The 12,434-nt window shown below is 40.7% G+C and overlaps 1 protein-coding gene across 3 annotated transcripts in view; it reads right to left on the bottom strand.

The window, feature by feature from the left end:
* COL4A2 (collagen type IV alpha 2 chain) overlaps positions 1 to 12,434 on the bottom strand; it is a 144,282-nt gene that overhangs the window by 29,426 nt on the left and 102,422 nt on the right. For 2 of the 3 annotated variants that reach the window (XM_051615916.1, XM_051615926.1), the window contains exons 15-25: positions 11,712 to 11,774; positions 11,006 to 11,050; positions 8,589 to 8,642; positions 8,273 to 8,339; positions 6,952 to 7,053; positions 6,401 to 6,556; positions 5,487 to 5,579; positions 5,025 to 5,191; positions 2,024 to 2,096; positions 1,832 to 1,938; positions 506 to 707 (exon numbers count right to left, since the gene is read on the bottom strand). In XM_051615916.1, the coding sequence (XP_051471876.1) occupies positions 506 to 707; positions 1,832 to 1,938; positions 2,024 to 2,096; positions 5,025 to 5,191; positions 5,487 to 5,579; positions 6,401 to 6,556; positions 6,952 to 7,053; positions 8,273 to 8,339; positions 8,589 to 8,642; positions 11,006 to 11,050; positions 11,712 to 11,774 (1,129 nt within the window). The remainder of the gene's footprint in view (positions 1 to 505; positions 708 to 1,831; positions 1,939 to 2,023; positions 2,097 to 5,024; positions 5,192 to 5,486; positions 5,580 to 6,400; positions 6,557 to 6,951; positions 7,054 to 8,272; positions 8,340 to 8,588; positions 8,643 to 11,005; positions 11,051 to 11,711; positions 11,775 to 12,434) is intronic. The other variant, XM_051615936.1, reaches the window with a different exon arrangement.

Raw genomic sequence — 12,434 nt, 5'->3', positions numbered from 1 at the left:
CCAGGCAGCTCAAAGCTGAGCAGAAAAACTCAGAGCCTGATCTCTTGTGAACGTAGCCCTGGCATTCTTATGCTGGAAGGGACTTGGAAAGCTGCAGAGATACTACGAAGAGCTCTCAAGAATGGATACATGACTTTCTCTGGTCTATTGAAAGCTTATGTTGGATGGGGAAGACCAGAGAAAACCACCCGTGAGTACTCCATCATGGACATTGTTCCATCATAGACATTGCTCCATTGCCTCCAACTACTTGAAACCTGAAAGATGTTACTTGCTGGCACTAAGACATTCATTCACGCTGTTTCAATAACTGACATGAAACTACTGGGACTTCTGAAGCATTTCCTTCTTTAAGATTTCTGGATAACTTATACAAGCAATGCATTTTTACCCACATAAACCCCCACTTAATGCTACCTTTTCAACAGTGTGCTGTACAGACATTGCATATGAATCAGCAACAATGTCCTGTGGCTTTGATGTAAGTCAGAGTGATGTCTCTTACCTAGTTGGCCAGGCTCTCCTGGCACACCAGGCAGACCTGGAGGTCCTGGGTTTCCATCTTGTCCGCGGTCACCTGGAGGACCTGGGTACCCTTTTGGACCAGGAAGTCCTTCCCCTGGCAGGCCTGCTTCTCCTGGAAAGCCCTTTGGGCCTAATTCGCCAGGATAACCAGGGTCACCAGGGAAACCTCTAATAGCATCACCCTGCAGGAAGTGAATGGAGGTTGTCACTCTTGACTTTTCTGAGAAACAAACAGAACTCAAACAGTTGAACTACATTAATGAATAATATCTTAGAGGCAGCATCTCCTTAGGTGCAGCATCCCAGCTCTTTAAATCAATATTGCAAGTGAAATATATTTGAAATAATGACTTCCATTTAGATCCCATGGCAAATATGGCATGAGAAAAGCACTCTTAGAGGGAGCATTCCCCTAAAACTGTTGGGATGAAGGGCACTTGGCCAACATAGATTGCTGCTGTGGGGAGGCTTACTGCCCTTCCTGAAAAGCTGGGTTTTGGGGAAACCTCATGCACTGCTGGAGATATTCTGGTGTGTCATTTACTTCTGAGACCTTGAGAAAAGTTGACAAAAAACTGCACCCAAATGGGCAGATTTTTCATCTGTTCCTCTAGTGATAGTTCTACACTATTAACATCTTATGAACATCACTTGAAAATGTTTCCATCTTCAGAAGTACCATAAAGTACCATCTTTATTGGTAGTAAAAAGCACTGTGGTACAGACTGGATGATATGGCTCTGACCCATCATCAAATATGATGTAAGAGAAACCCAGTGGCCCAAAAGAGCATTTATGATGAGCAAGATAAATTATTTTTGCAAGTATTCAACTTTCTTTTGCCTACAGAAGTAGCTTGGAAAATGAGCTAAGGCTTCATGTTTAACTTCTAGATGGCTACAGTCAGTTATGTCAGGTTCTATTAAACATATATATGATGACACAACCTACATTTTGAGGATGCAAAATTATAGTAAATTTTGCTTTTAACTCAGTTGTAACAAAGGTCTGGAAGTTCAGTCACTAATAAGCCACTAATTGTCACAAAATACCCTATATTAACAAGCTGGCCTAAATGGGGTATGCTATGCTACTTAGTTGTTTCAATAAAATGGAAATAAAAGTGAAAGATTGTTCTAAAAAACCTGAGATTAAACCTGATGTTTAATATATCAATAACCAGGAAATCCAATCTAGCTGTGCATCATTATCAGTGAGAGAATAGCCTGGTGATCATAACCCCTCAGAATGATACGCATAAGTAACCGGGTGTGGTGGAAATGATTTAGCTGTATTTGCTACTTACTGGAAGGCCAGGTTGTCCTGGTAAACCATCAAATCCATCTCTGCCTGGGAAACCATCTTCACCTCTGATACCAGGCAGACCAGGATCTCCTCGGATTCCTTTGGTGCCTGAAGGAGAGACCTTTTATTATGACACCAAGATCCCATGAAAGTTACAATAATATAAAAATACAAATATGATTTTTTACTCTACCTTTAGTAGTTATGTGCAAAGAATCTCCCTTTTGTCCTTTTGGTCCAGGAAATCCAACTGGACCCGAAAATCCCTGGTGTTAAAAAACAAAAAACAAAACAAACCAACAAAAAAAAAATCAACAAAAAACCCCCCAGAATAATTTAAGAAATAAGAATCAAGGTTTGTATTTTTACTGTCCTACTTAAAAAAAAAAAGTCTCCTTGAATTTTACTGCTTTCCTATTACTTTCTGTGATTGTTTTCTCAATTCTTGTGCCTGAGTCTTTAGCAATATGCTCTAGTGCTGGGAGATCTGGCTGATGTTTTTGCTCTACCACTCTCCATCATTTTTGAAAGATCATTGTAAACAGGAGAGGTGCCTGAGGACTGGAGGAAAGCCAGTGTCACTCCAGTCTTCAAAGAGGGCAAGAAGGATGATCCAGGAAACTACAGACCAGTCAGAATCACATCTGCCCCTGGAAAAATTATGAAGCAGCTCATTCTGGAAGTCATCACTATGCACATGAAAGAGAAGAAGGTTATCAGGTGTAGCCAGCATGGATTTACCAAGGGGAAATCGTGTCTGACTAATATCTGATATCCTTCTATGGTGTTGTGACTGAATGGGTAGATGCAGGGAGAACAGTGGATGTTGTCTACCTTGACCTTAGCAAGGCTTTTGACACTGTCTCCCATGACTCCTTATAAGCAAGCTCAGGAAGTGTGGGGTAGAAGAATGGGCAATGAGATGGACTGAGAACTGGCTAAACAATAGCGCCCAGAGAGCAGTGATCAATGGTGCAGAGTCCAGCTGGAGACCTGTAACTAATGAGTTCCCCAGGGATCAGTGCTGGGTCCAGTCCTGTTCAACATCTTCACCAATGACCTGGATGAGGGGACAGAGTGTCTTCTCAGTAAGTTTGCTGATGTTAAGAAACTGGGAGGATTGGCTGATTCACCTGAAGGCTCTGCAGCCATTCAGCAAGATTTGGACAGACTGGAGAGCTGGGCAAAGAGGAACCTAATGAGGTTCAACAAGAATAAGTGTAGAGTCCTGCACCTGGGAAGGAACAACAACATGCACCAGTATAGGTTAGGAGCTGACCTGCTAGAAAGCAGCTCTGTGGAGAAGGACCTTGCAGTCCTGGTGGACAAGTTATCTCTGGCCAGCAATCTGCCCTTGTGGCCAAGAAGGCCAGTGGTATCCTGGGGCACATTAAGAAGAGTGTGGCCAGCAGGTCAAGGGAGGATCTCCTCTGAATGAAAGGAAGGTACCTATTGCATTGATTTTTTGTTTAAAAGATTCTTGTTCCATTCCTTATGTAAAAGGGTGTCTTTTACATCACTACCTCTTACTGACATTCTCCAAGATTTTCTTGGGTGAAAAGCATGTCTGGAAACTGTATCTCAGCTGCAGGTCATCTCAATAATACAGGTTCACACTTCTGTAATTCTGAAGTGGTAGATCAGATTTGAGTATAAGGATCCTGCTTTATCCAGGACATACTTGCAAACTGCATTTTAATGGCCAGTGAAACCACAACTATCACCACAGTGAAGATGCTTCTTTTGACAATTGCTTTTTACAGGCTGAAACAAATCTCAGGATCTTAATATAATGCTGAATTATTTCACTGACTATCTGACTGCAGAAATCTTCAGCAGTAATCCTGCATTAATAGGATGATCACATTGCTATTATTTTGATTTTAAGTTTTAGAGCTTGTGTATAATGCCATGTAGCACACAGGTCTATTCAAAGGGTTTTACAGCTGTTTCTAACTTCTCTTTCTCCATAGGAAAAAAATTCCCTTTGCTTGGGATACATTTCATTAAATTGATACAGATCTGATCTAGATTCAATACACTTATTGTCCATATATGTAACTTGTTCAATGTACTCAAAGAATTATAAGATCACTTCTGCTTAAGAATACGGACCAAAAATACTTAAGCTAAATTGTTCTAGTTTGAATTTGGTGCAGGCCAAAAGCTGACATAAAGTCAGGGTTCTGCTGCTGAGTGATATTTTGCTATGCTATGTCTGTGTATGTCTATACTACTGTCTGTTCTTCAGTAACTTAAATTCTGGGATGAAGTTACCAAAATTCTTCATTTAAAAGGCAAAAAACCCAGTTAAAATTTTTCAAGTTCTACAAAAGTTTCAACACTCAACTTCCTGAAAATATAATTTTTTTCATGACTTCTAGAAAGCAGATTTTTTCATAAAAGTATTTTGGATTATCACCAAGAATAATTTTTTTTCTGCTTTTTTTGGACAGCCACAATCAACTCAAAGTATATTTTCTTTTAATTCTAAAAAGTCTCAAACTTAAGCTAGTTGTGAGTGAGTTTGTTGTTTTGATGTTCAGAAGAGCCTAAAGCACTAACTGAAAGTGTTATGTATGTTTGCTCTGATATCTTTGAATAAACAAAATCAGTTTAAGCTCAGTATTACAAAGATTTCATTCTAAAATCTTGAGAGATATGACTTCCTAAAGTCAGTTCTGACTGTGTATGCAGTTGGCATACCATAAATTACAGCACCTTTAGTTGTGAATAACAAGCAAGTAATTACAAGCAAAGCTCTTTTCTCAGGGTTATTGAATGGTGGTTTCTAGGAAGACTTAATGTATTGTAAACAAGAACCTCACATTTCATCAGTTTGACATGTGCATCTTATTAGCAAGTTACTACTGCAGTTGTTACCATTCTAGATAGCCAGATCATACCCAGCACTACGGCTGCTTGAAAGAGTTCTTCTGAAACAGTTTTGTTTAAATGGAAAGAGGACTTTGGATTATGTGGGAATGTTTAGCTCTTCCCAAAATATCCTATATTCACCTCCATCCTAGCCATTTTTGGCTTTCTTTATTTTGTAGACAGCAATCTGAAAGCTATTCAAGTGGCACAGAAAGAGAGGAATCATACTTTTAATCAATTTTCCATGGAGAATAGCTTGTGGGTTTTTTTTCCTTCCAGGCATATAAAACAGCACAATAAAGAAAAAAGTATCTCACTTTAGCTCCAGGGTAGCCAGGAATACCATGTGGTCCTTGATCACCATGTTCTCCTTTCCTCCCAGGCTGGCCAGGGGTTCCTGGAAAGCCAGGAGGGCCAGGGGGACCAGTAGAGCCCCTTCTGAGTTCCTCATCCACAAGGCATTTACTGCAATCCCCTTCTTCACCTAAGGAAAGGATTGAAGAGAGAAGAAAGAATGCTCTGTCACAACAAATAGATGTTCAGCTGTATCCACTTTATATATAGACAAGAATACTTGAGTAGTTTCTCAAATACTTGACAAAACTACTTTTTTTTTTTTCTTACAAGAAACTAACACAATGTTTCCTTGTTGTGTGAAGCCCAGATCAAATTCATCAGTCCCCAAGCACATCATAGATCAATAAACAGACTCCATACAATGGAAGCTTTACACAATGCTTAACAGCAGATTAACTATCAAGTTATATTTTATAACCTACCTTTAGGTCCTTTGGGTCCTCTTTGCCCAGGAAAACCTTGCACACCAAATCTACCTGGTGTCCCCTCATGTCCTTTTAATCCAAAGAGAGGACCTAGAAGTTTAATTAAATAAAAATATAAATTAACCTACTGTAGATTTACTGTTCTTCTCTTTCCTCACTATTCCTTTGAGTCACACTGCATCTGCCCTTTTCTGTTTCCCCTAACATCATTTACTGTCTAACCCAGCCTGTTGCTGTCTACCCCCTGCTCTCTTCCTCTCCCTCTTTTTACAGCTTCCCACACCTGTTCTCAGTAACTTTCATCTGCTGTGGCAGATGATCCTTGACATTCTTTGTTCTCTCTCATCCTGAATTCCTTTGCTCCTCTCTCTCAGCACAACCTACTTTGTAATACCACAGACAACCTGTTTGGGATCACCTCCTGCAACCTTTTCTGGAATCTGACCAACCTCATGGTGAAAAAGGCTTTCCTAATATCTAAGCAGAACTTCTCTTGTTGCAGTTTGTGATCATTGCTTGTTGCTGTGCTTCTTAATGAAGCACCTGGCTCCATTTTCCCTATGACTCACTGAGAGGTAGGGCAAGATAGCAATAAAATTCATCTTAGCTTTCTCTTCTCCAGACTAAGGAAAAAATCCAGCCCTCTCAGACACTCCTTTGACACTCATATCCCTCCCCCAGCCCAGTACAGACCTTTTCTTTCAAATGTTGCCAGGAACACCTAAAAAACATGCAAACCTTTCCTTCACTGATGAGCATGCCACACTTCTCACCTGCATGCCCTCCCCACCTTCCATTTAATTTCATTTCATCCCCTCAATCTACTTTCTCACTTTGCTTTGCCAACAGCTATCTTTAAAATAAGCAAATATGTTCAAGTGACTTCTCATCATTTCTCTTCATGAACTTACCAGGGGCTCCAGCAGGACCGGGTGGACCACGGAGTCCTGGTGTGCCGTGCTTACCCGGAAACCCAGGTGGGCCTGCCTGATAAGCTGGAGATCCTATTTCACCTTTTTCACCTTTTGGGCCAATTTCTCCAGGTAATCCTGGCTTATCTGCATCCACTGAAACAGAACCAGGGAAGAAATTCAGAACAATTTCTTAAAAATGCTGCTCAAAGAGCTGTTGATGCAGCAGAAGGGAAAGATCATGTAACTGCATCTAGTGTGCAAGGAATAATGGAGATATTTAGCACAGAGCAAAAATAGTAACTGCACTTATCACTTGAGTAAATCTGAATCAAGGCTCTGTCATCACCTTTACTTCAGTTGTTTTGACAGAACCCCATCAATGCCAAAGGAAAGTCCTTCTCTCGGTTTTAGCCCCACCAGTTAGCTATCTACCACTTTGCACTGCATATTCCATGGTCTGCACGTGTACTTCCCCCATCCCGATCCTGGATCACTGTAAAACTAGCTATGAAGTTAAACAGTTGGAACATGTGTTGCTTGGATATTACCATCAGAGAATCCAGGAAGACCAGGCAGCCCACGATCTCCTGCCTCTCCTGGTTCTCCTGGTAGTCCAGAAACTCCTGGAAAGCCTGGATCACCTCTTACACCTGAAAGACATCCCGAGTTCCACAAAACATGTTAATGTGATGCTGTTTGTGACCCACAAGTGCCTACTTGTGATACACTGCAGATTGCTCAATTCTTTAAAAGTAAACATGTGAAACTACAAGGGCTCCAGAATATTAGAATTTACAATTGTTTTTAAGGGTAGCTTTATAAAAGCAAAAACCTGCTTCCTCATGCTGCCTCAGTCTGAATAAAATCAGCTTTTCTGTAAAGCCCAAATACCTGAGAGCTGAGCATGGCCTGTGACAAGAATGGTGTGGAGCCACCAAGCCCAGGAGGAAGAATATCCCTCAGCTCTTACTAATATGCTGCTAGAGCTACATTGTTCCTGGGAAGCACAGAAAACAAGCTCCCTGAGGAGAGTCTCTCTTCCTCCTACAAGAAGTTCCTGCTTTAGCACAGTCTCTTCTGCTCCTAAAAGCCTGGCGGGGTATTCTGGCTGATTTGAACAATGTTTTGGGCCTCTTGTCCCCTTTCTCTGGCAGGAAGGGAATGATCATTGTCAGACTATGGCTTTCAACAAAACTAGTAAACTCATTGGCAGGAGGACACAGGCTGGGGCAATGGCATATGATCATTCTTCTTGTTTGCTGGCACCTTCTCTTGAATAGTTTTGGCCTTGGCAATCTGATACCACCTTCTACATGTTTCTAGTCTGGCCAGCTAGAGCCACCAGAGCTCTGCAGGACTGCTGACAGTGGGTGCTACAAGCCTAGGGCAAAGATCACAAAGGAAATATATCAATTTTAAAAAGAGGAAAACCAATCCTCTTCTATTCCTTAAGGCTTTTCTACTTATTTTTCTTTCTGATTATTAGATTATAAGACTGGTCTCTGCTGTGCTGCCATTGCTGCTTTTTATCCAGAGTCTCTAAAACAGGATGCTTAAGACAGACTCCCCCATTCTTCCTTTCACTAGATGACAAAGTCACATCCATTTTTTGCTTGCTTCTTCTCTGTGAATATAGGAATGCATGAATGCCTTTTGTATAGCAACCCAGCTTCAGCAGGAGAGACAAAGAAGCCACTTGCCTGCAAAAAGTGATTAGGCCACTCTCTCGGAAAGCAATTATACCTTCTGGGATAGTTTAGCAAACCACAGTTTTCTAAGGAGATTCATTCTCTGAATTTTGTGCTTTTGATCTATGTAAAAGGTAGTAAAGGGCAGCTGAGATACACAATCTAGGCAAAGAAGATGTACCTTTCCTTGGGATGCGGGAAGGAACATAGGAAACTGGTCCTGGAAGACCCATCTCGCCCGGCTCCCCCTATTAACAATGGTTGAAATATCACATCTGAGTACATTATTCTAGAGAACTTCTTTAAAAATGGAAAGGCATGCCCATGAAACACAAATAAACAAAATTTCAAAAGAAATTTCTGAGATTTCAAGTTAAACAATCACATAACTGGTTCTGCAATGATGACAAACACAATGGATTTTACGTGACAGGAAAGAAAAGAAAGCAAAATGACATCTGGCTTATTGCTTCTAGCAGATGAAAGTAAAGCAGTACCTTGCCTCCCCTAGGACCATAGCCGCCTGGTGGACCATCAAATCCTGGAAAACCCTGAAATACACATAAAAATGATTGACTTTTCCTTTATCAGAGATAAAATAAAATTATTTGTTAGTGTGAAAACTGTGCAACGGAGCTAAGCAGTTCATCTCCCTGGGGCATAGCAATTTGGGTAATACCATTAAGTCTCATGTTTTGATGTTCCATCTCTTGAACCAAGCCCAACTTCCACCAAAGGCCAGAGGGACCTGTTGTGTTGCAGGCTCTGTCACTCCTGGCAGTGGTACAGATGGAGGGAGCACCTACACTCAATAACCCAAGGAGGTTCCAGGATGGGGGAGGAGAAAGGGGAACCCCTCTGTGCCAGGTGACCCTGAGACATGTGGGCCAAGCAATCAGAACACACCAACCTGCTAAAAGAAGAGTAAATGAGTCTGAATCATTATGAGTAGACATATTTTCACTGGAATACAAGCAGTGAGTAGTGAAACAGCACTGGAGTGCATAGGTCCCTTCTGCTGTGTTCCAGGCATCTGGAGCCTGTTTGGCCAAAGGGGGTTTCTCTGGCTGAATAAAAAGAACTCGGGACCAGTCCAGAAGGTGCATTCATCCAATTCTCCCAACCCTGGGCATGCCACATCCCAGAGAAAATTTTCCATCCCTACCTCAGCTAATGCTATAATATTTAAGGTCCTGCCCACTTCATTCTTTTAAAAGTTTCCAATCCAAAGCATGTGGATTAAAATGGATGGTAAAACACAGTACATCCTATCACATGACAGTGCATTTCAGCTGCTGGGGGTGCACAGACTGAAGTGCAGATTCCAGTGATGCTGATACAGAAGAGATGATCTCTTCTGTGTACTATACTCAGCTCTTGACCACTTTTCTTATGTACAGAAAACGTTCATATATACTCAGGAATAAGACTAGTGTTAAAAAGGTGAGCTTTTAGTACAAAACAGCAGCCAGATCATAAACTGGTATCAATTAACACTGTTTCACTGAGACCAGTAGATTGATATAATTCACACCAGTTAGATTATTAGCTAGTTTTTTTTGTTTTTTTTTTTTTTTTTTTTTTTTAATTCAGCATCTCCTGGGTTTCACAGTGGGTACAAATCCTACACAGAACTCGAATGTTAATAACCAGCTCTGTAAGTTACTCCTGCAGTTCTGAAGCACTACAAATACCACAGCTCTCAGCAAGATGCCCCAAAATGGACCACAGGCTTCAGAGACTTTTCCATGATGGCAATTGTACATCACCATCAGAAAATAAGCCTCTTGAGTATCAGGTGTAAAATCTCTTTACACTAGGTGGAGCTGCTGGTCTAAAAGTAAAGCCGGAAGCTTCCTCATTAGCTGCCGCTTCAGCTAATGTGTGCAGGCAGGACTGAAGCACCCTTCTTTGCTGCTTAAGACTGTAATCGCTCAAAAATCAACAAAAAGGAGATCGTTGTGAACAGCACATTGAGTAGGCTGTCCTCTTTCATACACAATTTGTACAATAACACTCTGTCCAAACTAATGTACGTTCCACAAAAATAATTGCCATGATCCACCTTCTACAGGGGAAGGCACTAACCTTTTCTGACTGGAACATGAACTTCTGTTAAAGTCAACCAGCAGACTTGAGCAGGTTTTTCATCAGTCTCTCCATGTACACTTACAGCATATTCCCTTCCACACCACTAGGCTTTGTGATGGGATCAAATCAATTTGCTTTTTTTTTTTTTTCTGTATTTAATGCACTTCCATGTCCCATGTGTTTCACGTTATTATTGTTATGTCTTGGTGGCAGGATAAATCCTTAAACAACTAAGGATGGAGAAGCATGGGAAAGTCATGCATCCAACAGCAATTAGAATACCTCATGGAAGTGACTTCTAGTGCTGACTGAAGAAGCCTTTTTTCAGAGACCAACAGACAGTATGAGCTCTTCTCTGTCTAACAAAAAGCTATTTAAAGTATTTGGGTGTGTTTCCATGGGGACAGAGATGTAACTGGTATATTTATCAGTTTCCTTCTCTTCTTATTTTGTATATTCAAGATAGCCATATATCTCAAACACAACTGCAGAAAGCTATTTAAAAAAATGAAGTTTCTGCATGTAGGAAGACAATTATAGAAGTCATGGTTGCAGTAATGAGAACAATTGAAATGACACATCCCCACAGTGCTCTTAAAACACGTTCATGTTTTAAACAAGACCAACTTTAATTATAGGGGTATTTATTTTCTCACTGATGAGAAAAATAGCTGACCCAAAATTGCAATGATGGATGAATCCAGCTGATATTTGTTAGACTACAGCTTGTGTAATTACAGGCAAAATTTGTCTTCTACAGCTTACTCTCAGACAGATTGTCTACATACGTGGTAGAAACAACAGTCTTGTATGAAATACTCACTCTTTCTCCACTGAGTCCTGGAAAACCACTGATGCCAGGCAGTCCCTATGAAGGCACAATAAATTTAGCAAAATAAAAGACATCCTAACACCCTACTGATTAAAAACCATTATCTAATCTGGTATTTGGTTTTTATCTCTTAATCAATACATTGTGAACTGACCATGAAAGTTTTAAAGATGGATGACATTTTTTTTTTTTAAATGTATGCTGAGTATTGTTCTCACTCTGTTTACTTTTACTGCACTGTTTACTGCACTTTAGAAACACTGCCCCAAAAAAGGCACCCGTAGATACTACAAGGTAGCCATATTTAAGTTAGCTTTTTTTCTGGAGTCAAAAATAACCAGAGCCAAACTCATGTTTGTTAACCATGGTCTGAAAAGAGCTAAGATGGGAACCATGAAATACAATCTGTGCTGAGGACCAGGACAGGAGCTGTGGTCAGTGAGCACAGCTCTAGGAGATGAACAAGGCTTCCCAATGATGATACAGGCATACGTGTGAGTACCATGGGGCCCTCCTCCCACTACTATTTCAAAATGGCCTTTTAATTTTCCTCTATCAGGCAGGGCAGAGCTGGCCACAGCCTGGTGGGCTGAGGAACTATAATTTCTATAGTTTGCTAATCTGTTCCTGAAGGCAAACTCTCGACTTGGATTTGCACATTCAGCTGGGTGAATTTTGCCTTTCATGAGTGACTCACCCTTTGTCCTGGGAAGCCTATTACTCCTTCTTCACCTTTTTCAGGAGCATAGAGAAGTACACCCTAGGAAACATTACAAGTCAGTTCAACATATTTCTTCATTACGTGCAAAAAAATCGTAACACTGTTTTATGAAAGCTAAACAGGAAGGGAACATCATTGTAACACATGGATAATCTATTAATAGCTACAAGTGAAAGAACTGTTGTCCTTAAAATTAAGTGTAACATGCTTGCTTCATAACAATAGCAGGAGCAGGCAATCAGGGAGAGGACAAGGTTTCCCTCATACCCTCCTTCACTGTTTCTTCTGTGGCTGCAACTCTGAAGAAGAGCCAAAGCTATTGTTCAGCTATACAATCAAGCAACTCAGATTAAGCCCAAACTGTAGCTGCAGAGAGCTATCTGGCAAACACAGGCATGGTGCTATCTGTCCTACTATAAAAATAAAACCAACAACACAATATCCCCTTTTGCAACATTATCATAAAATCTATGGTTTTCCTAATGAGGTCAACAGAATTCTGCATGTGTAAAATTTGACCATCAGTTGAAGAACTGTCTAGTTCTTCACACACAGAGGGCACCAGGGCTCACACTGCAACCTTCTCCCATAACCTTCTGGAGAAGCTGACCAGGCCATCTGAGAAAATAAAGCTCTGCAAAATGCTCAGTAAAGTCTCTCTAATTGGTAAAGACTGGTAAAGAAAGATTTAAATCACTC

Source organism: Apus apus, chromosome 1 (genome assembly GCF_020740795.1).
Source record: "Apus apus isolate bApuApu2 chromosome 1, bApuApu2.pri.cur, whole genome shotgun sequence".
Taxonomy (NCBI): domain Eukaryota; kingdom Metazoa; phylum Chordata; class Aves; order Apodiformes; family Apodidae; genus Apus; species Apus apus.
This window is presented reverse-complemented; position numbering and strand designations above follow the sequence as displayed.